Here is a 26,092-nt window from a genome sequence, read left to right as displayed (position 1 = left end):
TTGATAGCCTGTGACAAAAACTAATCCATAAAACTGAAAACAAGGGATTGGGAACAGAGCCTGAAGAAAAAGGGGAAAATAATGACAATTTTTCTATGTTTCAAAGCCTGGGTTGAATTGACCTAATAAAAACCACACATCCAACTCTTTCTGTCACCTCTTGGCTGGTTTCTGTCTGACACAAGTGTGCAAGTAGACCCTGATGGGATGGGCAGTGGGAGAAGGGGCTGTTTCCCCAGGGCCCAGCCAAGGGGCTCTCAGGAGGCTGCCAGCTGCCATGGGCACACAGTCACTGCCTGGCTTTTGTTTTTCAGAACAGGGAGAAAACACATTTTTCCCCTCCCTTGTCTGGGAAACAGGAAACACATTCTTATAAAGACTCTCCCACATACAGACTGGGCAGGAAAAAGGTGGAGTTTGGCAACATTAAGATTTGTTCTTCAAATGCAGACCAGTAATTATTGTAAGGTAAGCGACAGGATGGCTGGGCTTACTAATGTTTACTCACCCCAGTGCTGCTGTTTTCAAACGTATTTATATTTCATGCAGACTTACACATAAATGAAAAAATCAGTTATTTTTACCCAAGACCCTTGCACAGACTTTATTTACATATACATAAATGCAACAAATGTAAATAAATGTCTTTTTCAATAACTGTAGAAGTTAGTTCGTTCTTATGAGCCCTATAAAGTGGCTAGACATTTTTATCCATGTTTTACAAAGTATGCTGTTTCAAGTGGAGAATACAGCTCTCCAGAGCACAGGAAAGTTCTACACCTCCACTTCAGAAACCATAAATCAGTAGTAATATTGTCTTTAGCTCAGGGAGGGGGGAAAAATCCATTAGGACAGAAATGTGTGTGGGTTTTCTAGGAAGGTCACTCACTTGTTAATGAATCTATGTGTTTGAAATGACAGATCTTATTGATCAAATGTGTATCAGGAACACATATTAAAAATAAGTAACAGAAAAAGAATTAGTATGAACAGAAAGAAACTTTTCCACTGGGAAAAAAACCCCATCAAGACGTTGGTTTGACACTATTTGGTATGAGCTACCCCAGAAAAAAAGTCCTAAAATAGCTTGATTGCATCACATACTAAGTTTGAGATGTTACTCACCTTTGCAGGAAGCACCTAACATCCAGACTGCTCGTCTGGCAGTCTGGATGTTAGGCATAAGAGCAGTATTACAATGCTAATCTGGATAGGAATCCACCTCTTTTTTCAAAAGCCATATTCCAACCACTGAGAATTTTTTTTCTTTTTTTTTGTGAAAAAATTAAACGCACCTGAAAAAATCCAATTTCTTTCTGTTCCTACACAGCTACCTAAACTTGTGCTTGTCAAGGTCAGACTCAACAGCCTTTTAGAGCTTAGGAAAAACCAAATTTTTGTAACCCTAAGTGCAGTGTCTTGAGCATATTACAAGACAGCATTTAACCCCATAAAAATATTTAAATATTTAATCTCTTCAGTGTTCTGTGAGCCATCACTCATTACAAAAATCTTCTCACAATGTCCATGAAATCAAATTATAATGAAAAAATGATTAAATGCCCCAGAGAAAATGCCTTGTTACTGTATCTTCAACACATCCATAATTAAAACCAACTGGGAAGGCAAACACTTGTCTTGAAAAATAATGTGCTCAACACCTTTGAGTAATGTAGCTGCATGACTGCTGTGAAATAAAGCACCCAAACCAATAAGCCAACAAGCACAGCAGTCAGCAGCAGTGGTGCTGCAGCTCCCCCCCCATTCAGCAGGAGCCTCTTGCAAAGCATGAAGTTCCTAATCCTTAGCACCCCGTGGCATCACTGTTCTTCTCTCCCACATAGATGAAGTGTAATAACTCCTATTTTCTTATAGCTAAGCTGGCAGCACTAAGCAAAGTGATGGTGTATGCTGATTTGTTGGCAGAACACAGCTATGGGAATTGGAGACTTTAAAAAAATCATTACCCGGTTTTGGTTTTGCTTTTTCTTCCTTAGCTTAAAAGGGGACCGTATTCAAGAGTTCCCTCTAGACAGCTACAAGGAAAGAAGCTTCAATTTACATCATCATTTTTATAGGTATGGTTTGACAGTGGGCATGGGAAGAAAGCATGCTCCCATTCTCTTTTAATGGAAAGCCTGAATTCACTGAAAAATGCTTTTTAAATTGCTACATTTAATACAATTATTCAGTATCCTTTCACAGAAACAACCAATTAAAAATCTCTAGTCCTCAGAGCATCTTAGGGGGAAGAAGCAGAAATAAATTGTCCAGTGCATATCAAGTTTCGTATCTGCAATTCACAGTAAATGGTATAAAAGCTGACAGTTAATTTTTTGCCTCTATTATTACTAATGAGCTATAAATTTGGCTGTTAATAGTTCTGGTGTAAAACAGATAAATTATATGGCTAGTTTTAGTGGGCACTTGTTACCCTGCAAATATTCCACTTTCATTATAAGCCCTAACCACAGTACATACCCCAGAAAGCAGTTTACTTGTAGGGAGAGAGGGATGTGGCAGAGAAGGTGCAAAAAAAAAAAAAATTTAAATGTTAGCCATTTGAAGTGTTGAGTTGTTCCCTGTTCTGGCCCCAGATTGTTAATGGAACATCTTTGTACCATTCAGATCCTAAGATGAGCACTTCCTACCACCTGAGATTCTGTGTAAGAGCAAGGATGACAGTTCTCTTGAATTTGTATCACAACATTGTTTTTTATCAAGAGGTGAGGCATTCTCTTTAAGTACATATGCTATAGGGGGATTTAAAAAAAAAAAAGAAAGAAAAAATAGAGGGAGGGAAGAAGTCACACACACACAAGACCTGCAACAATACATTCTGGAGTTCTGAATTAAATCTTTGCTTCTGGTAGAGACTAATAAAATATCCATGAAGAGTTGCTGTTAGCTGCATGTAGATATGCTATAAGAAGGAACATATATTCCTATAGGCTGTCCTTTGATTTGAGTATTTCCAAAAGTTGGGAGACAAACTGAGCAGGCCAGTTTTAAGAGTATGTATCAAATTGAGCATACTTCTGTGCCACAGCCTGAATCTTAATCACTTTTTCATAGTAAGAAACCAAAACAAAAACAAAGACTTTTCTAATATGATACTAAAGTACCAACTGGCACAGAGTACTGCAGTTTCAGAACTACATCATAAAGGTATTTTATACTATATGCCCCAGTGATCCATATAAATGGCTGACAAAGAGGTTACCCCCCAAAAAAATTATATTTAATGTAAATATTAATTTTCTGTAAGTCATTTGCAGCATTCACCATGAAGAAGGTCCTGTTCCAAATCCATATTTGGGAATAACACTATTAATATAACAACAATGACTCACAGTGGAAGTTCTAATGAAATATTTTATTTAGAAGCATTACATTTATAATACTTTCCCCATATAAGGCTTGCAGTTTAAGCCTTTACACATACATTGTTAGCAAATATAAAAATGCTTAAACTACTTCTGAATGCTCACGCACGCAAAAAAAATTCCAAAGAAAACACATGTGACATCATAAATCTTGTATTGTGGGACAAATCCTACGTGCACAGCTAGGCTGAATGTAAAAGGCAATAGAATCACAGAATGGTTTGGGTTGGAAGGGATCTTAAAGGTCAACTAGCTCCAACCCCACTGCAATGGACAGGGAACCTTCCCCTAGACCAGGTTCCTGAGTGCCCCATCCAACCTGGCCTTGAATACCTCCAGGGATGGGGCATCCACAACACCCCATAATCTGTTCCAGTGCCTCATCACCCTCACAGTAGAGAATTTCCCCTGTTTCAGTTTGAATGCTTACTCCTTGTCCTGTCACTACAGTTCCTGATAAAGAATCCCTCTCCTGCTTCCCTGCAGGCTCCCTTCACACACTGGAAAGCTGCTGTGAATTTTCCACACAACCTTCTCTTCTCCAGGCTGAACAACCCCCAACTTTCTACAAACTACTTTCTACAATTTTCTCAACCTGAATAGTTTAAATAGTTTAAAGGACAAAAAAATACCACCCAACCCTCTATAAAACAAACACAATTCCTGAAGGTGAAGATTTACACAAAGATGCAGAATTACAATTCTAGAAGTGGTTTAGTATTTTGCACTGTATTTCAAACTGAGATGGACAATAGCAGGAGTGCCCAGGATGCATAAATAATGCCAAAATGTCGTGGAATTGCTGCAAATGGTAAGCTATTGTCACTGCAGGGTGACAGGGTGACTGACAGACTACTCTCAGTCCTGCTGTTTGCTTTCAAGACCCTTGTGTTCATCACCACCCTCTTGTCTCCAGCTTTTGATGGCTCCATAACCCCTCCATAATGTTCCTGCAGTAGAGCCAACAGGAAAACAAATGGGGCCTCCCTCAGGCAGAGCACAGGGAAGGGCACAGGAGGCAGAACCTGCTGGAATGAACCTTCCCAGCACAGCGGGGCAGCAGTGTCAGAAACAGTCAGAAACCCTTTCTGTGTGTGGTAAATGTGTGAGACTGGAACCCTGTCCCCATCATTCAGCTGTGTCACTGTGCAGTTATGGAATGGCAGACATGGGATGCAGGGGAGTGGAGTGGGAGCAAAGTATTTTATAAAGGAAACTTCTGCTGTTTATAGCATGAGAGTATTTGCCACATTTTCCTTGTCCTCAGGGTCTGTTCTCCTTCTGTACACGCCCAGCAGTCAGAGCTGTCTTAGATGTCTGCATTCAAACACCATCCCTGCATACACTGCAGCAACCCTCCTTCTCCAAAAAGCAGCAGAATAAGGGCATCTCTATGACACATAAGAAGCCAATCTCACTTGTAACATGAATGAAGATCACTGTCAGCTTCAGAAAGTGTACCAGTACACCTGTAACTACATTACAATGAGGAGAGGGCTAGAGCTGACCCAGGCAGAGTCATTGCTGGCATTTTGCACCTTGGCTTGCATTTACTGACACCACAAAACATTCTAAAGACTACACTCCAAAAATGGATTCCCAATTTTAAAAAGCCTTTGAGTGGATAATCTACGTTTTTGGCCCTAATCTGATATATTTGTGCTCTGCCTTCCAAGGATAACAGTCTGTACTGCTACCCTTAGATTCCCCTTTTTTCATGACAGAAAATGTGGTAATTTGGGAGGACTGTAAAGAAATTCAAACAGCTGCTTCTCTTCAGATAAGATATTTGGGTGTTCATACTACCTCAGTCTGCCAGATGAGCTATTGCAACAGGCTTTCATGAGCTGTTTGTCACATCCTTCAAAGATATTTTTTCCTGCAGTTGCAATGAGACTTAATAAAAAAAGGCCTTCTGAAGCAGACTTACTATGTTCTTTACCATTTCTACTTTTTTGGGCAAAACAAACATATGACACTACTTTCTCTCTTTGGCTTGGTTTACGTCAGTACAAGACGGAAGCACACAAGAAAAACAAATTCTTTTTCAATTTCAGTACTTGGCTCAAAATCAAAAGTCATTAGTTTAAAGCAGTGGCTTGGAAAAGAGGAAACATCTTGGGGCCAACAATATTTTTTATCAGTCAGTGAGCATACATTAATCATTAAGATATTCCAAAGTATTTTGTCCCCATCCAACTTGAATTTGTTTCAAGGCAATGGTTAGTTTTGACTGTGATAATATATAATCACCTTCGTGTACACACAGACCTGAGATGAATGCAGGAAAAAAAAACTTTAAAAAAAATTCCCTTCTATGCAGAGTGGAACTCAAATAACATTTTTCACAAGGGCCCAGGGCAGTGCTGAGCGGAGGGGAGGGGCTCAGCTATTTGAACTCTCAGGTGTAACACTGATGCAACAAAATTACAAGTTAAACTTTTTTTTTTTTTTTTTTTTTTTTGAGAAAAATCGCACAAGCGTTCCTTAGTAGCACAGGCACTGAGGTGCTAAACTGCAAATACTGCATTGTCAAAGCTTTCACCCCCACCAGATTTCTGAATGGATGATCTAGCTATATGTTCTTTTGGCACTCACTGTCCCAGGAAAACATGCCACACAGCAGTTATTCTGCAGTGGAGAGTCAGGTAGGGCAATGATGAGAAGATAAAAACTATTTAATTAACATCTAAACGTTTTAGTTTGTGCTACACGTTTGTTTAGCAAATAATCTCTTCCACATGCTGTTCAGTTCCATCACCATAGGTTTGGGATGGCCACTGTGCAGGAGTTGCAGAGATTATTACTCAGTTTTAATAGCCATCAGTTGACAAGCTTCTGAACCTGAACTTTCAGACCAAATGTGGTTCACTTGGCCTTGTCAAAATTACCACGACAAGCAGAAGAGAATCATCATGTGGCTCTCTGGCCAGGGTCATCAGAAAGCTCAGTGTGGGTGCATTTTTACCTTGTAGGCCGCTGGTCGGTATTCCCTATGCTATTGGGAGGGAAGTCAGCAAGCTGCCAGCAGTCCAACAGAGGTGTTCTCTTGTACAGCTGGACAATCTACTCAGCACTGCAGCAAAGCCTTCCTGCAGAGGGCATGGCCTTTGTGCAGGGACACCAGGAGGACACAGTTGTGTCTGAACCACTAGGAAGGTTATAGGAATGCATAGGCCTGCCCATTATGATCTAAAGTTTGACCTGTGACCAAAGTTCAAGCTGTGTTGAGGTCATATCTTGTGAAATGCCTGCTTGGATTTATACCCTTCCTTAAACTCATTAGGAGAAAAAGGGGAAATAGATGTGGAGTAAACAATATTTGTTATTTGACGCCCTAACAGCCTGCAAAGACTTATGCAGAGTATCATTCATTCCAAATGGTAAAGGGACAAGAGAAGACAGAAGAAATAGCAATTGCAAAGAGAAAAAAAATTGATGCTGCAATGATTACAGTGCCAGTGCATTTTTCAGTGTCACTGTGTCACAACACAGCACCAAGCAAATAAATTAATATCTCCCAAGCTAAGATGACCTTCAAAAGAGATTGTTTATACGAAGAAACTTTGCAATGCAAAGAAATACAATCAGCATATGGCAGGATAGCACACAACAGCAATGCTGACTTAACAACATGGTCAAAGAGATGCTGCCAGGTAAGATTTCTACCTCAGTCTCAGCAAGATAAAGTGGCACTTCTAACTCAGTGTCCTCTGATGAATCTCAGCACCAGATCCCCCTGTCTCCACAAGTCTAACAATTACCCACTTCAACAAGCAAGAGCAAACATGCCCATGTCCAGTGAGACCTGCTCAAATGATACCTATAAATCACTGTTTCTAACTGAAACTGGATTTTAGTTGTGTTTCATGTTTATATTTGTACAGTCCTTACACTAGTGTCAAATGAGGTGTGATGGAACAGCAGGAAAGTGAGGCAGGGGAGGCTTTTTGCTGGTATTAGGTTGGAAAATATCTTCAAGTATCTTAGATCCCCTTGCAATCTCTCCCCCCCTTTATGAGTTTACAACTGCAATCCGAGCCTGACCAAATCATACCAAATGGAATAAACTTATCATCATGATGACTTTTGCTACATGTTCTTGTTTACAACTCCCTTTTTTCTTGTTTAGTTTTGGGGACATTTTTGGGTTTTATTTTGTTTGTTTGTTTGACATGTTTGTTGTTGTTGTTTTGTTTTGGGGTTTCTTTTGTGTGTGTTTTTTTATTCTTTTTCTTGTTTGTTTCTTAATAATAAAGTTTTCATGCACAGCCCTGTAAAAAGTACTCCCACAGTAACTATCTGCCCTACAACACTCCACCCCAATGAGCTCCCCTCTCCTCAAGTGACCTGCACAACAGGGTGCCTCTCCACCTGACAAGTGGAACACGCTGTCCCAAACAAAAACCCTTGAAGATCAAAACAAGCTTTTCTGCTGACATGGCAAAAGTTTAGGCTAAACAGGAAAACATACTTGAAGCTCTTTTTCCATTACCTTGCATTATTAAACCATCTAGGCAAGAGATAAACATAAAAGGAATTTCTTTAATTAGATAAATCAACTCCTCAGCATTTGTTGTTTAATAAAGTAAAGCAGATCAGCATGTTAGAATCAGATAATATTGCAGTCTCCCACAAACTCACAGCTGAAGCTTCTTTTTCATCCAAGCATTTGGGTGCCCCTGGTTTTACTCACTGTAATACAATACTTGCAGTTAAATGCTTACTGTAAAATGTAATGCCAGGTACACACTGGGCCACAACAAGTGAAATTCCTTTTAAAAATTATGCATCATTTCACAAGTTAGAACAAGGCATAACAGATGCACAGGGTGATCTTGCACAATATATTTCCCTGAATTTTTACACCATGCATTCATTTTGTAATAAAACTCAAATCACTGAAAGATTGTACTTCTTGTAACTAAAATCTAAAAAAATTCCTTTCACGTAAGCAATATCCATTACCTTTTGCTTTTCAACATAATTTCTTAATTGACTCTCTAAGATAATCTCTCAAAGGTCACAAAACTCTGCAAAAGAGCCAAGTTAATTAGAATATATTCTTAGCCTCTCTCTACTACAAACCCAATCCCACTGAGGGACAAACTCATTTGCTTAAAACCAAACACTGTAAGATAGTAACTTTCAATTATGTTTGATCTTGTATGCAGTTGGATAATGGCATTTTTATTACAGTCATAAAAAAATGGTAAGGATGCATCACGAAGATGTTAAGACCCATCTACTTTGCCATTAAGAAAACCTAATCCAAATCAAATTTTGGATATTTTAAAAACCAAATGTAAACATATTTTGGCAAAGCAAAAGATCCTTCTAAGCTACATTGGACAAAACAGTGCAGGCAAAAACCAGTGCAGTCCAGCTGAACACATAGCCAAAGTATTCCCAATCCATCTGGGCTGGGATCTGCCTCTCCTGTGCAGAGATTGTCACTCAGCTGCAGCATGGACCGTGATTTTAAGGCACCGTGGGGTTAGTCTGCACACCTGTACTCTGAGGCACATCCAAAACACATCTGGGCTTTCAGGAGTGTGGCACTAAGGCAGCTGCACCATGCAAAACCTACCTCAGCACTTACTCATTACAGAGGGTTAAAGACAGCTAAGAAAAGTGACACTCCAAGACTAACAACTTTCTTCATTTGCCAAATCACCTGCCAGCTGCAAGCAAACAGTTACCATTGCACAGTGGAATTACGAGTCCTCTTCAACCAGCTAAGCTGTGCTCAGAAATGAAACTTGCATCACATGAAGACACAAGAATCTGCTTTAGTAAAAATCAAACAATTATTTAAGAAAATCCAATCACCTGCAAATTCTCTTTTCAATTTTTATAAAATTCCTTGAACAAGGAATATTTAGTTAATTATCATCTTTGCAGTTATGGTATATTTTCTATTACTGAGAAGATGTAACAACAATCGGAGAGAAATAAGATCAGTATTTTTAAAACCACAAAGCTAGTAAGCAACTCAGAGTAGTAGTTTCAACTAGTGAAAACTTAAACTATTTTTTTAGACTGGTGAAATTTAAAGTAATTTGTATTCTGTGTCAGGGAGCATCACATTTAATGAGTTTAGCTCTTTTTTCTACCAAAAGCAGGAAAATACTTAGAATAGTTATCACAGGCACTTCTTCAGGAATCACCAAGTTCCTAATGTTTCATGGCTTTACTGAGCAGATCCACCTCATTTGAACACATGGACAACTCTAACCTGTCCCCACGAAACACAAACACTATAAAAGTAAACCTAACAAGATGCAGAAGAAAACAAAGCTAAATAAGCTGCACATTTCCTATGCTGTGATCCTCTGTTATTTTTGAGACAAAAGACATGGCCATTATTTCATGCACCTGGTCACTAGAGAGGAAAATAAAGGCTTCTGTTTTCACGTGGTTTTAGTGATGAAGTTTGAAAAGAGGATGTAGGCTCTTTCTTACCCGTTCAGCGTGTATGACCCATTCCTCCTGAGTCTCATACTTGCAGATAAGAATCTTAGGAAAAAGTCCAGAATGAGGTGGTTTGTCCTCTGCAACACCAGAATACAGGCACCTGTTTGGTGGTTGCACTTTTTGTTCACCAGGGGATCTCTTTCCTGTTTCTCTGAGTCATCAGTGGAGAACAATGCGAAACCACCACCAGAGCCGCTGAGCAGGAAGCCCAGAGGAAACTGCCTGCAGCCAAACAGGAGTCTGGAGGTGTAAAATCTCCCCAAAGCACCTCTCACAAAATCTTGGGAGCCCACTAAGGAAAAGCAGCAAAAGCTCAGAGGAGTTTTTGATAAAGTACCTAAAGCTCTCCCTGCACGTGCAAGAATAAATTCTGTAGAAAGCTGTAGTTGATCAGTAAGCTGCTCTTCTTCTGCATATCCTGAAAACAGCTTCAGATCTATTCCCTCCTGCTCACCAGCCCTGCTGTAACTATTACTCAAGCACTCCCTCAGAGCACAAGGCAGCTAAACAAGAAGCCCTAGATAACAAATACTCAGCCTTTTTTGTTTTGGGTTTTTTTTCCTCCTCCCAGTATCAAGTTAGAAATTACACATGTGGAAAGGGACATACGATTAGTGGCTAAAAGGCTTATTTTCCTTGTAGTAGGTTAAAAACAGGCAGATCTAAAGTCACGCTTGAATGCTGCAGGGAAAAATACCCTCTAGCAGTCCAGTGCGGGGCAAGCTGCCCTGCATAAATCATCACAGCATTGCAGCATCTCTGATGAGGCTGTTTTCCTGCCCTTTCTCTTCACCCTGATAGCTGTGAACCAAACATCTGCACAGCTTAATGTTTGCTGAGTCTACCACACCATGCAAAAATCAATCCAGGTAGCTGTTGATCATTTACTGCCTGAGAGCAGATCAACGGCGACTTAAGTTATAAATCATGCGAAAAATATGGATGTTGAAATGACTATCACTTGTGGCCCAGGTGAAACTGCTTTAGGATAATGGGAAAACTACACACTAGACAAATATAAAGATTAAATATTCACTACCTAAAAAGCAGAAGCAATCAATCCCATAGAACTCTGGCCCAAGTAAAACATTATTATTATTTGAATGGCTCAAATGTCTAAAGACAGCATGCTTGTCAAGCTGCATTTTTATTTTAAGTAGTTTAATAGTTACAGAAAACCAGCTTTAAAAAAAGGAGAATTACTTTAGTTCTTCATAGGTGCCTCAGATTATAGTTAGGTGTAATCAAGAATACCTATATAGGGACTATAGATCACAAATGTTGAGAGAAAAAGAGTTACATGGTATTATAGGCTGAAGAAATCAACGTGGTCCTGTTGATAAAAGGCAATGAGACTGAGTTGCACAAACATGCTGCATCTGCAGGACAGAAATTCTCAGCATCTATCTGGCCTAATCTGGAGCACTGTGCTCAACCCATGGCAACCTAGTTGAAGGCACATGTAGAATTAGCTGGAGTCCAGAGAGCACCAAGAAGCTTATCTGTCTTACAGATGCGAAAACTGAGGGAGAAAAACAAGACAACACCTTCCAAGAATGTAAAGAGAAAGAAAACAAAATGTTCTTCCTGCTCTGTCCATCACAAAGGCATTTGAATTAAGCAAGAAACACAGCAGGCTGGGATTATTTTGCTTAGTATGTGTACTTGGGCTTTAAGTACAGGAGTAGATTACAGAGTCTGCGTTATTGCAGGCCTTTGAGATGATCCTGCTCCAGAGCTGGGGACCGACTAGGTGACTTCTCCAGGTGTCTCTAATCCCTACTTTTCTATGATTCCAGTTCTAGCTGGTAGAAAAAAAATTTAAATTATGCTGTGTAACCATGACACAAAGTAGCTCAGGTCAAACCAGACTAGACCATGCTTTAGAACTTCCTCCTCAGACGGAGTGGCCAGGACTCCACATAAGTCCAACACATTACAAGCACAGTGGTGGCAGTGCTCTGTTTTTATCATACACATTCTGGGAGAGAATGATACCTCGTGTTCTTCTCAGCTTTACAAAGAGCCTACTTACGGATGGCTGGCACCAGGGGTAATTATTCCAGTTGCTATGGTCAGGCTCCACTGTCCCTCAGTATTCCCTATGGCCACAGAACAGCTCGACATCAGGTCCCTGCAGGCAGTTACCTACCTGCCAGTGCTGAGTAAAGCACAGACACAGTCTTGGAAGCTTATCAAAGTAAGTTAGGATGATTCATTTGGCTAATAATTTAGAGAATAGAAAAATAAAGTTAATAAATCAAAAATGCTATGTGAAGATAATTTCTAAATGCTCTGCAAACCCATCTCAAATGAAAACTTGCACTCAGTTCTCTTCTTGGAATATGTTTAGAGAGGTCACTTTAAATCTAGGCTCAGAGTAAAATCCAGGCTCTGGTATGTCTGCAGTTTTACTGGAAATAAAAGATACATCTGACAGTGTAACTGAATCATATATGACACTGGGCTTTCTTTGGGTATCTACTAATTTGCATTGCAGGTGCACCAGCAATATGGAACATGGGAGCTGTCATGAGGTGATGTCTGATAACTATTTCTTTACAGCCATTGACTACTCTAAACTGGAGAATAATAACAATAAATAAATAAATATTAATAACAACGATAATAATGTTACCACCCCACAGCTTTTTTGAAGTGCCTTTCTGGATACAAAATTTAAGTGATTTATACATTAATTTTCTGAGCATTTTGCTTTCACTGGCTACCTAAATTTTTAAAATTAATTTCAGAATTCTGCTGTTGAAAGCAGATGCTGTTTTTTTCTAAACTCTACTTCTGCACAAAGACATCAATTCCTTTTTTTTTTCTTCACTCCCCCATGCTCTTTCAGGATTACAGCAGCACAAGGGTATGTGTTCTTTAACATCTCCATCTGAAAACTATTATAGAAAACCAGCAACTAAATATAAACTGTCCAATCAGTGCCAGAGTCAGCCACATCGATGCTGGGATCCCAAAATGCTATCATGGACAAAAGAACTTACCACAGGAACACAGCTAAGCCTACTTGCCAACACAACCACTTCAGAAACAATTAATTCCTGCTTCAGAGAAGTCTTCTAGAGAAATGTGCTTTGTTAACAGAGATTAAAAAGCCTCTTATTTTCAGTCAACATAAAGATGATAAACTCGCTGAATAGGCAACTCCACAGTGAGGCAATGTGCTATAGACATTATCTCCTACAGTAATTTCAATTAGCTGCACCTAAAGAAATCTTTTTCACCTCCCTCTCTACACGTACACATTCCAGAGACCATACACAAGCTGAATCATCCTCACTCTGGTGAAGGCACATGGGAGAAGGGAAAACATTTTTATGTCTCCTTAAGATCCCTTCTGACAAATGAAGTGTTTGTACAGCCCACTTCTCTTTTTTTCCCTTTCCCAAGTAGAATCCATAAACTTTAGCATGGATTTTTTTTGTTCACAGGCTAAACATTCATCCAATTACTGCTCCGCTTCCAAGGGGAATTTCAACAGCACCATTTGGCCTAGTTATTCTGGACATTAGCTTAAAGAGCAGTTCTTTAGATAACATAAATTAGCATGGATGATTTACCATTTCCAACTATGTCCCGGCTACTTTGAGCTTTGAAAACATCATTAAAAGATCTATCTCAATTCCTATTAAATAAATTCCCATTTACTAAGGAAATGTACATGTTAAGTAAAAGGCTGAGTACAGAAGAGAAAAGCCAGTCCTCCACTACTTGGACAGACTTAAAGTACACTCAGAGCTTAATTATTCATCCAGGGGGAGCTTTGCATATGAATGAAACATCCTTCTACATCTAAAAAGAAATATTCACTAGCAACCTTAGTTCTCTGCATCTGGTCAGGAAAGAGAGGAGAAAGAATGGCCATATGTACCCTATTCGCCAAAGCCAAGGTTGTCACAAGTATTAAAAAGTTACTTCTACAGTATATTTATTATTACTTTACAGGCGTATTGTTTGTCCTCTTTTGAAAAATCTATTTGAATTCATCTATTTGACTACTGAAGAAGCAATTTACTCTCTTTTTCTTGGAAAATACCCACTAACTTAATGCTTAACCTTGTTTTCTACTGTCTTGCATCATAACTTGTATTTAAGGACTGTCCAAGTTAATTCCCAAGACAATAAATGAAGTACTGAACTGTTACAAGAAACAAGTTTAAGGCTGCTTTTACACTTGCAGCACTGCACCAAACAGTGGGTCAGCCAGGTTCTCTTTACTTCTACCTAAATACTTATATAATTCAGACTCAATTAAAACACTGATATTAGAGAAACAGAGATCTTGCACATCACTATCAATTGTTACTTCATAGGGAATGGAAAGTAAAAGAGAAGAACAGGAAATTTGACTCTAAGACATAGCTAGATGCAAATGTTATCCCCAAATTCTTCTGATTCATTTGGCATGTGAAGATAGTGCTGCCTCAGCTTCAGAGCTGAAGAGATTTCTTTGCCAAACTTGTAAAGAAATCCCATTACTCTGGAGATTTTGGCTTAGTATTGAAAAGAAAGAAAAAAGCCCTGTGTGGGGACACTACAACAGTCAATATACAAATGAAAGCTGTAATGTATTTCCTATAACCAAAGAGAAAGCTGTAATAGGGGAGAAGTATTTAATCTGCTTTTTAGGAGAAGATTTCTGGTTTGGTTTTTATAAGGAATACAACAGGCAGTCCTGATTTAAAGCAAAACTGACAGCAGCACTGAAAGGGTTATTGCAAGCTGTTTATAATAAGCAAAGGAGGACAGTGTTGGAGAAAGTTACAGAACTGTAATAACAGAACAGCAATCCGCCTGGAAACGGAAAAGGGTGGGTGAGCGGTTTCTACCGGACCAGGGCAAAAGCCAGAGTTTATAAATTTAGAAAAAAATACACACCCACACAAAACGTCTCAAGAGGACAGAGGACAAGGGGGAAAAAAGAAAGGAAAACACACACATCATTTACATGGCCTTTATATAAATTTTGCCTGATCATTCTTAGTGGACACATGCCCATGGCTTAATACGGGAAAGACCAAGCTTTCAGTGTGTGCCAAACTGCCTGAAACAAACCTCTGGCACACTGCCTGCTTTGATTCCCCACTCAGGGCAGCTTCTGGGAGATAGGTTTGGAGCAAATGAACACAGACATCGCTCTTTGGAAGGGCCAGCCAAAAGAGGTAATGTAATGTGAAATTTGCTACTGGACTTCATGGTACTCAAGTGCATTCTCTTCAATTAACTTTAAATGATTTTTAGGTTTTAAAACCAGAAGTAGCTGGGCAGAATTCAGTAATTAGTTTTGGTGTTAGAGAGAGGTCCTTACACGGGGTTAACAAAACTACTGTGGCAAAAGAAATGCTTTAGTGGGAGGTGAAGGCTGCCCTGATTCATGCAGATGGGCACCGGGACAACAGGTATTTATAGAACTCTGGCAAGGGGCTGTAGAGCATGAAGACCCCCATTCAGATCAGCCCCTAGAACTCTGTCCATCTCAAAGGAAGGCTCATAAAGTAACATAAAAAATAGTAAGAGAAGATTGATGTTCTTGGCAAGAGCAGCGAGCAGGTAATTTAGAGCAGGCACTGCCCCCTCAGCCCAAGAACAGGAAAGAACTGTATGAGTTACCAACATGCTCCACCCAACAAGTCCCAGTCGGTATAAAAGTCTCTGCTGCAAAATTTAGCTAATGATACAATCCAGGAGAAGTGTGGAAGTACCACAGAGGGAGAACAGGAGAGATATTTCTGAGAAAGAAACTTTAGCTAAAATTAAACATGACCAGTCACATAGAAATCCCTGAAGCCTACAAAACAAGCAGAAAAAAAACAGTCAAGTTTTCTATGGCACAATTGGCTTCTTTCCTTTTATCCTTTCCTCTTTTTTTTTTTTTTAATTTCAGCCAAGTGGTCTTACACTAAGGTGCTAAAAGCTACAAGCAATATTTCAATTGAAAAAGATTAAAGCTAGATTGGTTTTGTTAATAATGAAACAGTACTCAGATTCCAATATAAAAACCTCATATCCAACAAGCTTTTTAATAGAGAACCCTTAAGAAAGTAAAGGAAGGAGAAATAATTTTAAAATAACCTTTAAATACTAAAAAAAGGCTGTAATTTTGATCAAATACAGAACAAATCATTAAAAACAAGGGGTATCAGGAAATACAACTGGATAACACACATGTAAGTTTTATAAAACAGATCACATGCCACATATAGGTGAGTACAACAGATATACAATATGTGCTCAGTCACTGCAATATTTAAAAATTGAAACAAATTAAAAGTACCAGGCCCTCATTCTGAATCTCCTTTTAAACTTCATTATGAGCTTGGTCTTGCACATCCTCCCCAGTATCCTGAGAGCTTCATTCATCTCTTCCATTACCACCCTTGCTACTGCAGGGACACACTGAAGGGACTCTGGTGTGCTCCTCTCACTAGAGGGTAAAGGAAATTTACTTCAATCCCAAATTCAGACTGCTGATACAAATTCTTACTGCCAAGTATTAAAAATTAAATTATTTAATCAAGGAATTTAACATTTACAGCTGTAAATGAGGACAAATCTGGTAGCCAGTAAGTTGTTGTTTTGCAGCTCCTAATTCAGAAGGGTCTGTGCAAAACTAAGCAAAAATGCCTGCCTGGTAAGGGACACACTGATGAGCTCTCTGCACTTCAGTATGCAGCACAAATCTCAACAAAGGAACACTTCTGAACCCATGGAATATGGCTGGCTTTGACCTAAGGAATGTGTGGGAACTGGGAACGGGACATCAACAATTAGCAAGAAGAAGGTGTAAAATCAACACATACATTACAGGAAAACAACTACAATCAGGAGCTTTAAGCTTATCTATCAGTTGCTGACTGGTATGACAAGAGGACAAAAGTGGAAATTTGAGTATATCAGGAATAAATTCTGATCATATCATCCTGCATTTGTAGAGCCACTTGTCAGACGTCCTTTATGCTTTACCTTCAGAGTGAAGCAAATTGACTGTCTCTGAAGAAATAAATACAATAATATTTTTGCAGATTATCCTGTACTTCAAATTAATGGACATAATGAAACAGCTTCTCTGAAGCGCTAAGTGAAAAATACTTTGTGTGTCAGGCAAAGGCAGCAACATAAATCATTTGAACACTGGCTTTTTTAGGTGATCCTAACAAAGCCCTTACCAAATGTGACTTTGGCTGCTGTTATTCACATTTTTGCTAGATTCTAAATGTTCAACAAAAAGTCTTTGTAGACAAATCCCAGGCATAAGCCCAGCCATCCATCCTTCAAAGGAAGGCAGGAATACTTCACCCCAGAGTCTGGACCTCATATTTGAGAGCATCAGAACATTACCTAACATTTACATAGCACTTTTGGAAATTTTAACGGCACTCTGGAAAAAAGCCCTCAATCCCTGCAACCTGTGTCGGTGATTGTTAGAGTCATTACAGTGGAAAAACCCAGGAGGAAATGGCTATAAAGTGAAGCAGATAAAAGGAAACTACTTGGAAACAGAATCAGAAAGTCAGTGCTGTTTCTGTCTTCCCCATTACTGAGGATAAGACAACACAGGGCACCATCCACACACTGCCTTTTCATTGTGCTTGCTCAGGCACAGCAGTGAATGTGAAGTAAAACTCTACTGCACTGTCAAGATTAGAGAGCTGCTGGCTATAAAATACTCCCTGATACTTAAACAATTTAAGGCCAGGAATGAAAAATTTGCTACATCTGCCAGTTGGCACCTTCCACGTTGGTATCTCTGTTCCCAAAGTGTAAAGCAGCAATAACAACACTTTGGGAAACCCTTGGGAAGTCAAAATAGAGAGTCTAGGATTTAGTGGGATGATGTGACTAATGCAAAGCCAAACATCAAATGAAAGAATAACATAATTCAGAAATCTTCAGCTCTCTATTCAAACCTCAGTGCCTAGGCCTCCTGCCTTTCAAAATACCTCTTACATGAGAAAAGCTGCATTTGAGCTCCCAGTAACTGCCCTTCATTCTCTCACCTGTGGGCACACACACAGACCTTCTCGAAACATTCTCCCTGAACATGGAACTCAGCTCTCATGGCAATATGGTAGACAAAGCCTCAAAGATTCTTACTTAATATGCTACGATTCTCAAGTGGAAAAAAAATACAATTAAAAAAAATTGTACATCCACCACTAAATTTTGTCCAAACTTTGCACAACTGCTGCCTAGGCATGCTTCTGCTTTTACAGACTTCCAGTGACACGTAGTCCCTTGGGTTTACAATGGGAAAACCTACAATGCAAAGCAATCCATAACTCCTTACTTACATAATGTATCCCTTCCCCATATGCAGTGTTATATCATAAAAGCACTCAGCCTAGAAAGCTGATCTTAAACGCCTTCAGAGACCTGGCTATATACTTCTTCAGTAGCAACAGATGATCAGGGAGAACAAAGCAAACAGTCCTGTCTTGGGAATGAAACATCTTCCTCCTGGCATAAGATGGAGTAATTTAACGTTAAAAGCAGCATTTCCAAGCTGCCAGTTCTTACCCTTTTACTGTACCATACTACCTACATGAAGGACAACTTAAAGAGGAGCAAGTAATCTTGAAGACCCAAGTTAGATGAGAACCAGTTTTGGCTGAAAAGCAAGGAATGACTAAGTTAAAATTTTAAAAATTAGATGCCAAATTAATTAAGTAAAAAAACTTCATATGACAGGTTAGAGTTTCCTGAAAGCCAACATGTCTTTTCAGTTTTTAACATCCTTTCATATGAAAGGTTCCTGAAAGATTTTAACCATCATCAGTTTATGCCAACATGCTAATATAATGATCAAATTCCCTTTTTTCCTTCAAGCATGACTAAGGATACATATCTCATAGCCCACTCTTTCCCCACAAAAAATCTCTTCCACCTACATACCCTAATTAAGACTGCACTCTTGTTACGCTTCCCTTCTTTACACATTCCATTTTTACTTCTTCCAAGATTTAAAATTAATTCTTAGAGTCATCTGTTTTAACATTTCTAGTTGTATCTATCTATTTCCATCAGAACACAGCTTCATTAACTGCACTGGGCGAAACACAGATATGACAGTCACAGAGGTTGTGACGTTATTTTCAAGAGGAGGCTGGGAACCTACTTGAGCCATTCCTTCACACATAAAATAGAATTCTTATTACAGCGGGGATTTTAGATAAATTTTGAGTGTTTAAAGCTTGCTGTTTGGAGTCACAATCACAAAGTTGCTAGTTTTCATTCATGATCCAGGAGAATTAAGTCAAAGTCAACCATTAAATCCACTCAATGTTTTTATTCCCATCAGATGGTCAAAAGAGAGACTGTACAGCAGATTGAGAAGGGTGATTCTCCTTACATGCTATTTTGTAATATCTATGATTTATCTAATGCCTTATTGTTGCTGTTATTTACTTCTTATTTTGCTTGGATTTTTAATGCAAGTCCATGTAATTTTGCTTAAAGTCACTAAGCTACAGTAATCAGAGCAGTCTTGCCTGCAGTGCTGTGAACAGGACACAAGCAACAACTAGGCTAATTAGCATGCAATTTTCAAAGGTCAATTAGCACATCATTAGCCAGCCATTTACATTTCTGCAATGCTATTCTCTAGCTTTAGACAGCCGAATGGGACAAAAACGGATTAAATTGCTCAGGGTCAAATAGTACAGTGAGTTGAGGAGTAAGAGTTTAAACTCCAGTAGCTTGAGTAGCTCATAATGGGCCATTTTCACACTATGCCCTCCTCCTGCTGACACCATCTTCTGTCAGGTGCTTAAAGAGACAGAGCAAGCCTATCTACCAGGAAATGTTAACATCCGCTTATACTGAGTAAATCTCCTTTATTTCCTTTGAGAAAACAAAAAACAAAGTACCAATTAGCAAAAAATGCCTGGCTGTATGTCCATAGTCACATAATTTAATAAAAGTAAAAACAAAGAATAATCAGCACCTATAGCAATCATGTCTAGAAACAAAATTAAAACCACCTCCCCCCAAAATAAAATAAATTTATAAAAAAACAACAACAACAAGCAAACAAACAAAAAAAAACCCACACCAAGACACAGTACAGATTGTCCTAAACTTGCTTCTAGATCAAGCAGCAAAACTTTAGAAAGTATATAGTCAGAGCAACGTTTTAAGGGATATGACTAGGGTAATAAATAAGGAATTTTGTCCCCTGGATTTTAGATATGTACTGCACAATTCATACCCAGAAAGATGTACATTAACATGATTTTGGGCATGCAATGTCAACCAAGCCAAGTTTCAAAACCCATCAGTGAAAGGCTGCAGGCTGCTGCATACCCAGATTGAACAGGCACGGTTTCAGTGCAGGACACACAGGCACCTTCACAATGGCATTGCTCTGCTAGCCCAGACAAGCAAGCCAAGCAAAAACTGCTGGGGGCTCAGCTCCAGGTGAGGAGAGAAGGAAATCACTAATAACTGGAAATTTTTCTGCCTCCAGCAGAGCCGGCATTTCTTCCCCTACCCATCCAGCTTTCTCCTTATCTGTAATTTGCAGCCATACTCACTCCATGATTGTATTTAACCTTTATATTAAACTCTCTTTCACACCAAACACCAGCACAAGATGCTCCAGTTTTCACGTGCCCATGTGACAATTAAAAGGGCCTATAAAGAAATGGTACAAAGCAAACTTAACATTGCATGACTTATCCAGCTTTGACCCACCTTTCACTCCAACTCTCATCTCTTTTCTTCAGATACTCCACATATTAAGAAAAATCGTTGCACACAACCCCCCTTATTCAAAAATGTGGGATAGATCATAATTCACAAAAACACTCCTATTTTTATCTTCTGACAGCTAATTCAATGAAAAGTTGTAGTCCATTGATATATATCGCCAGACTCTCCACATGCTAGAACAATAATGGATTATCTGCTTGTTTTAGAAACAAAAAACCCTCACTACTTTGATAAAAAATAAGATAAAGCTCAGCTTGGAGCAGCAAAAGTTAGAAAAGGATATTATAATATTTCTGCTGTTAATCTTTAAAAATGCACCCATCTGAAGTTTTAAGTGAAGAAAAGCTTTTTTCGTGATAAGTGGTAAAAAACCTGAGGCTCTTCAGTTTTCCATGAAGCACTACCAGTTTTGCTCCTATAAGAGACATAACAGTTCTTAGAAAGCTTTGCTGCAGGTTGTCAGCATTGTATTTCATTTTGGTTTTTTTATTAACAGCATTTTGTTTTCCTCATTCACTGCACTTCTGTAAGAATATATACATCAACATAATTAGGATCATCATGAGAGATGCCTTATCTCTACCTCTGAAGATAAAAGTGACAAATCAATTATTATGGAGGTACCTGCAAAACACACTAAATCCAGACTCCTTGTCTCACCCTTTTATTCTTTCTGCCCTTTCCAGTTCCCCCATCTCCTAATGAGCAGTTGATATTTTGGACTCATGACCTGGATTAGGAAAGAAACAGCATTGCAACACTTGATTATTTGCTAACACAGGTCACCATTTTTATTAACTTACTGACCAAAATAATTTCAAGTCCACATACTACAAGGTTTTTCCACTTACACACCTTGGAATCAGGCTTGCTGTCAAGGCCATCTTTTAATTCCTTTCCACTCCCAGTTCACATATTTTGGTGCAATCACAGAAACCCCAGTTAGTTCCCTTCTGTGGGACCAGCAACTCTGCTATTGCGGAGACTCCATGCCAACATAGAGACAATCCATACTACAGGTCAGGCAGAAAGTAATAACTTGCTATACAGAAAGCATGTGGATTGTGTGCTTGCATTAATATTTTTATATAAAATTCCACCATTTACCTGCAGGATTTTTTTTTTTTAATTCCATCACTGTGCTCCCCAAAAACTCCTATGTCAAATTTGACAAACCCCAAAAAAGCAGAGCAGCAAGTGCTTGAAGAGGAAAAGTGACTAAGTTTTGACAAAGCATATTAGAAACAATTATGTGCCAATTGTGTTTTGTCCTTCTCTATAGACAGTGTCAATTTAAAAGGTCTTTATTTTTGCTTGTGAAACAAAGGTTTAAAAAGACTGCCATGAACTCAACCAGCTTCTTGAGAAGACAGGACTTTTATTGGTTGATTTTTTTTTGCCTGATTCAAAATTAGACTAAATCACTTAAGTGTTCTTTCCTCATACCCAAAGAAAGACCTGCCCTATCCAGGCTGTTTTACTACATTATGCTACAATGACACATATACCACAACCCAAGAAAGATTATAACATTTCTAAAATTGCTGCAGAAGTGTCCAGCAGCAAGCTAAAAAATAACAGGATTTACAACAAGACGCGATATATACATAACAGAAAATACTTTCTTTCAGCAAAGAAACAGTAATGACTCGTGTAAACATGGCCAATCTACTGAAATTCCTTTTCTGGCAAGCTGCTGCTCCAAGGAAGGACTAATGACATTTGGGAAAAAGTTTGCAAACGAAAAGAACATGCCACACAGCTCTTAAACTCAGCAAAGAATCCAGTTTACCCCTATTCAATACTAAGACATTTAAGAATTCAGGATTTTTTTTCTTCCCCAAACAATCATATGAAAAGTAATGAGCTGGCACAGAGATCATGCTATCCACTATTTTTTTTTTAATCCAGAACAAGATGCATTTAAACCTATAAATTGGTATTTCAGTTTGCAACACTATGCAGCTCTACTCTGTCCTATGGAGTTGGAAATGCATCCTGCAGCTGGAGGACATAACCCTTAGCACAAAAAGCTTGCACTCCCCCTAATTACAGATTCCAATGGTGGCTGTGTGTGGAGCCTCTGGAATAATTACAGTCCTACTGGTACACTCTAAGGGATGATATATCGAGTACTTTAGAGGGAAAAATAGGATAAGCCTTCTAGCACTAAAAATATTGCTGTGGAAGGATCTACTTTTTCCATTACAATAAGTTTATAATAGTCATCTGGTTTTCAAATGCAGAGGTATTAGTCAATATTCAAATTAGAATTTCTAGAATAAATTAAGATTTGTCTAACAGGCTTTTATATGCTGAACAAGTACTGTGAGGAACCTGAAAATTACTGTTAGTGCATTGACAGGATCCTCATTCCAAACCTGCATCTTCTACTCTTAGGTCTCATGCTATAATTGCCCCATTAATTTTCAATCAAATCATAAACTACCTGTGGTGATCTCACAACGAAGGATGCCAGCACATATAGCTGATTAAACAGCTGCTCTGGAAACTTCCTCTCTTACCCAGAAAAGACTTTCTGTTACAGCTCAGTTCTAGTGCACCAGTGAGTGCCGACACTTCATGCACACTTCATTGCTGAAGACAGTAACAAAAATGTACCACCACCCTCACATGTGATATACAGTAAATATTTGAGCATATGCTCATTTTTCAGTTTCACTTTTCAGAAGTATTACATGAAGGAAAATTGCTCACTTAAGCACAGAGTGTAACTTTCTCTAGCATCAGTGCCTGGGCCTCCTAAGAGCATCCTCTAGAGGATAATGGCCCTGAAATCTCATGAAGAGATGTTTATTGTGTGCACTGAAAAGCTCAGTAATAGGAAGGAGCTGCTTCCACGATCACATTCTTTGAAACATCTTGAGAAATGAAAACATATGTCATTTCCACTTAATACTCAGAGGCCAGCACACAAAGCAAAAAACATTCACAGTTATCTGGCTGGTTAAAAACTTTAAAAAGCTGGTTCGAAAACTTAAAAAACTGCAAAGCAGGTGATGCAAAGAATTCTCACTCTAAGATTTCTTTGGAGGTTTAAGCAGCTCTGATAGAAAGAAAAGATGTGTGATATGATTAGTGGACATTTCCATTCTCAGAAGAATACAAGGGCTGTGTCACCCTCATAACTCAGAAAGGAGTAAACATTACTCTCCAGTATTATAATACTTATTAAAGCACACTAAAGGAATAAAATATCATAGCACACACTGACTTTCCGACATGAGAAAAATAATTCAGGGGAACATCGTTCACTCATAACATCATCTAACCTGACTGCAACAGACCCCACCAAAAACCACGCTGAAGCAACATAGAGCTTCATAACATCAAGATCAAATTTCACAGTGGCTGGCACTTTATCTTTCTATAAACCTGTCTGATTTCAGAATCCCTAATATGCCAAAGGCTACAAATTTAAGTGAAGTGACCCTCTGTACAAGGGAAAGAGATTCAAATCACGCAGATTTGAACAAAACTAGGATTTGAATTTGCAAAAAAACAAGTAAGATGCCCTCAAGTATATAAAGCAGTGAATGGAGGGATGTTCAGGGCTTGAAGGAAAGGGCTGTGCACCTTCTAATGCAGCACAGCAGCTCTCCTTATCTGCCCCTCACCCTTACCAGCACCATGACCCCCAGAGCAGCTCCCCTCCTCCAACCCTCCTAGTCTCAGACACTTCCTGTCTCCAGTGGCATTTATTTTCAGCCCTCAAGATTCCTTTCTATACGTTCCAGGAACCCTCTAGCCATCCTCTGTCCAGATGGCAGACTACAGATGAAGGGAACAGGGTCTTGGAGAGTCTTTTCTTGGCCTGCTTCTCGGCAGCCTGCTGGAACTCGGAGGCAGGCTGAGTCTTGCACAGACAAGGCTCTGTTGCGCTGCAAAAGCCCTTCAATCCCTCTCCGCAGTTTTCCTCAATGCCCTCTTTGTCTTCAAACAAATTTGTCTTAAACCTTTTAACGGCCTCTGCTTTCCAGGGGCATACTTTACACAATCTACTCCCTACAAAGCTGCAGAAAGCCAATAAAAGGGCAAAGGAAAGGGGTCTGAACAGACAACCAGAGCCTCAGTTCTTACTACAAAGCAGATGCTACTTTGACAAGCAGATGCAGAAGAAAAAGGTAGATGATAGGTCCGACTCTTGTTGATCCTGGTCATCTGCAGGAGGTTTTCTGAACCGTGATAGAAACACAAGTTTATTACTCACTTTCATTACAGATCATCACTCTACAATGAAGTTATTTTCAAACTCTGACTCTCCCAGATCACTAGTCCTTATCTCGGAGACAAAAGAACCATATTATTCTGTAACCACAAAGACCAACAGAGTGCCTCTCTCACCAACATTATACATTCATGTACAAGCTTCAGAGAATGACTGACATCCCTTGAGAAACTAAAAATTATACCAAAATAACTTCCTTTAAAATTTTTTTAAATTCTTTTTTCTTCTTTCCAACTGAAGCTTCACTGAACAACAGTTTCATAATTTTTAGCAAGATCTAGTCATGACTGCTTTCACTCTATTCATATCAAAGGCTATGACATTACTTGATTTATTATATATAATGAAACACTATTTCCAAGAGCCAAGAGGGTTTAAATCTGAAATAAAACTGGATGCTTCATAGTAGAATACATTTAGGCATAAACTATTCTAAAACCAAATGCAGCAAGCAAAGCCAGTTCCTCATTTAAAGACTGGAGCTGTTAGAAAGGCTCTAATGTAGCTCTTGGCTAGAGAGATTACTTTAGGAAATGAGCTGCAAGAGAAAGAACAAATTGTAGAACTTCAGTAAAACCCAACAGGGGTAGTAGCAAAGGAGAAGTTACAGATCAACTGCCACAGCACAAAAAATTTCCCAATTTCAGACAGGACTTTAAAAATCCAGCGCCTAAAAGGAAAAGAACAGAACAGTGGAGTGGTGGCAGAACATGTCTTTGTCTTTTGAAGGTCAATACAAAAATGTATCTTATTGGTGGGGGGAAAGCAACACAGTCTACAGGCACTGCTGTGCCACTATCACACTGGCAATAACATTTTTCAGTCTAAGTCTTGTTCTTTACCACTGATTTTGGAAGCCAGTTGACTATGTCCTTCTATTGCTTTCATCATTTGCATGTCATAATACTGCCAACGAGATGTTTCTTTAGTCTCATTTTGACCAGAAAATAAAAAATCCATACAAAAACTATCTTGAAGAAAATTTGCCAGTCCTTTATAGGACACTTTGAAAACAAAATCCTATAAATAAGCTGTCTGAGTTACCCTGGCTAGATTTTTATCACATTTACTATGTTTTTATTCTTCTAAGCATTTATACATTATTAGAAAACAATCTTCTTCAGAGACATGCATAAAAAATTAATATGCAATCTCAAAATAGTTCAAATCCTTTTCAGATAATTCCTTTCATTTAAGGGGTGTGATCTATTTGCTTGTTAGGATAATATACTAACTTCATGATAAT

At 38.8% G+C, this 26,092-nt stretch overlaps 1 protein-coding gene across 4 annotated transcripts in view; it reads right to left on the bottom strand.

The window, feature by feature from the left end:
* MOB2 (MOB kinase activator 2) overlaps positions 1-26,092 on the bottom strand; it is a 108,561-nt gene that overhangs the window by 43,832 nt on the left and 38,637 nt on the right. Inside the window, exon 1 of one of the 4 annotated variants that reach the window (XM_072929780.1) lies at positions 18,179-18,213. The exons of 2 other annotated variants lie outside the window; for them this stretch is intronic. In XM_072929780.1, the coding sequence (XP_072785881.1) occupies positions 18,179-18,198 (20 nt within the window). In that variant the 5' untranslated portion in view covers positions 18,199-18,213. Of the gene's footprint in view, positions 1-9,851; positions 10,003-18,178; positions 18,214-26,092 lie in introns of those variants that run through there. One more of the 4 variants, XM_030273999.4, reaches the window with a different exon arrangement.

Source organism: Taeniopygia guttata, chromosome 5, assembly GCF_048771995.1.
Source record: "Taeniopygia guttata chromosome 5, bTaeGut7.mat, whole genome shotgun sequence".
Taxonomy (NCBI): Eukaryota; Metazoa; Chordata; class Aves; order Passeriformes; family Estrildidae; genus Taeniopygia; species Taeniopygia guttata.
Note: the sequence above shows the minus strand (reverse complement) of the source record. Positions and strands in the feature narration are given on the sequence as shown.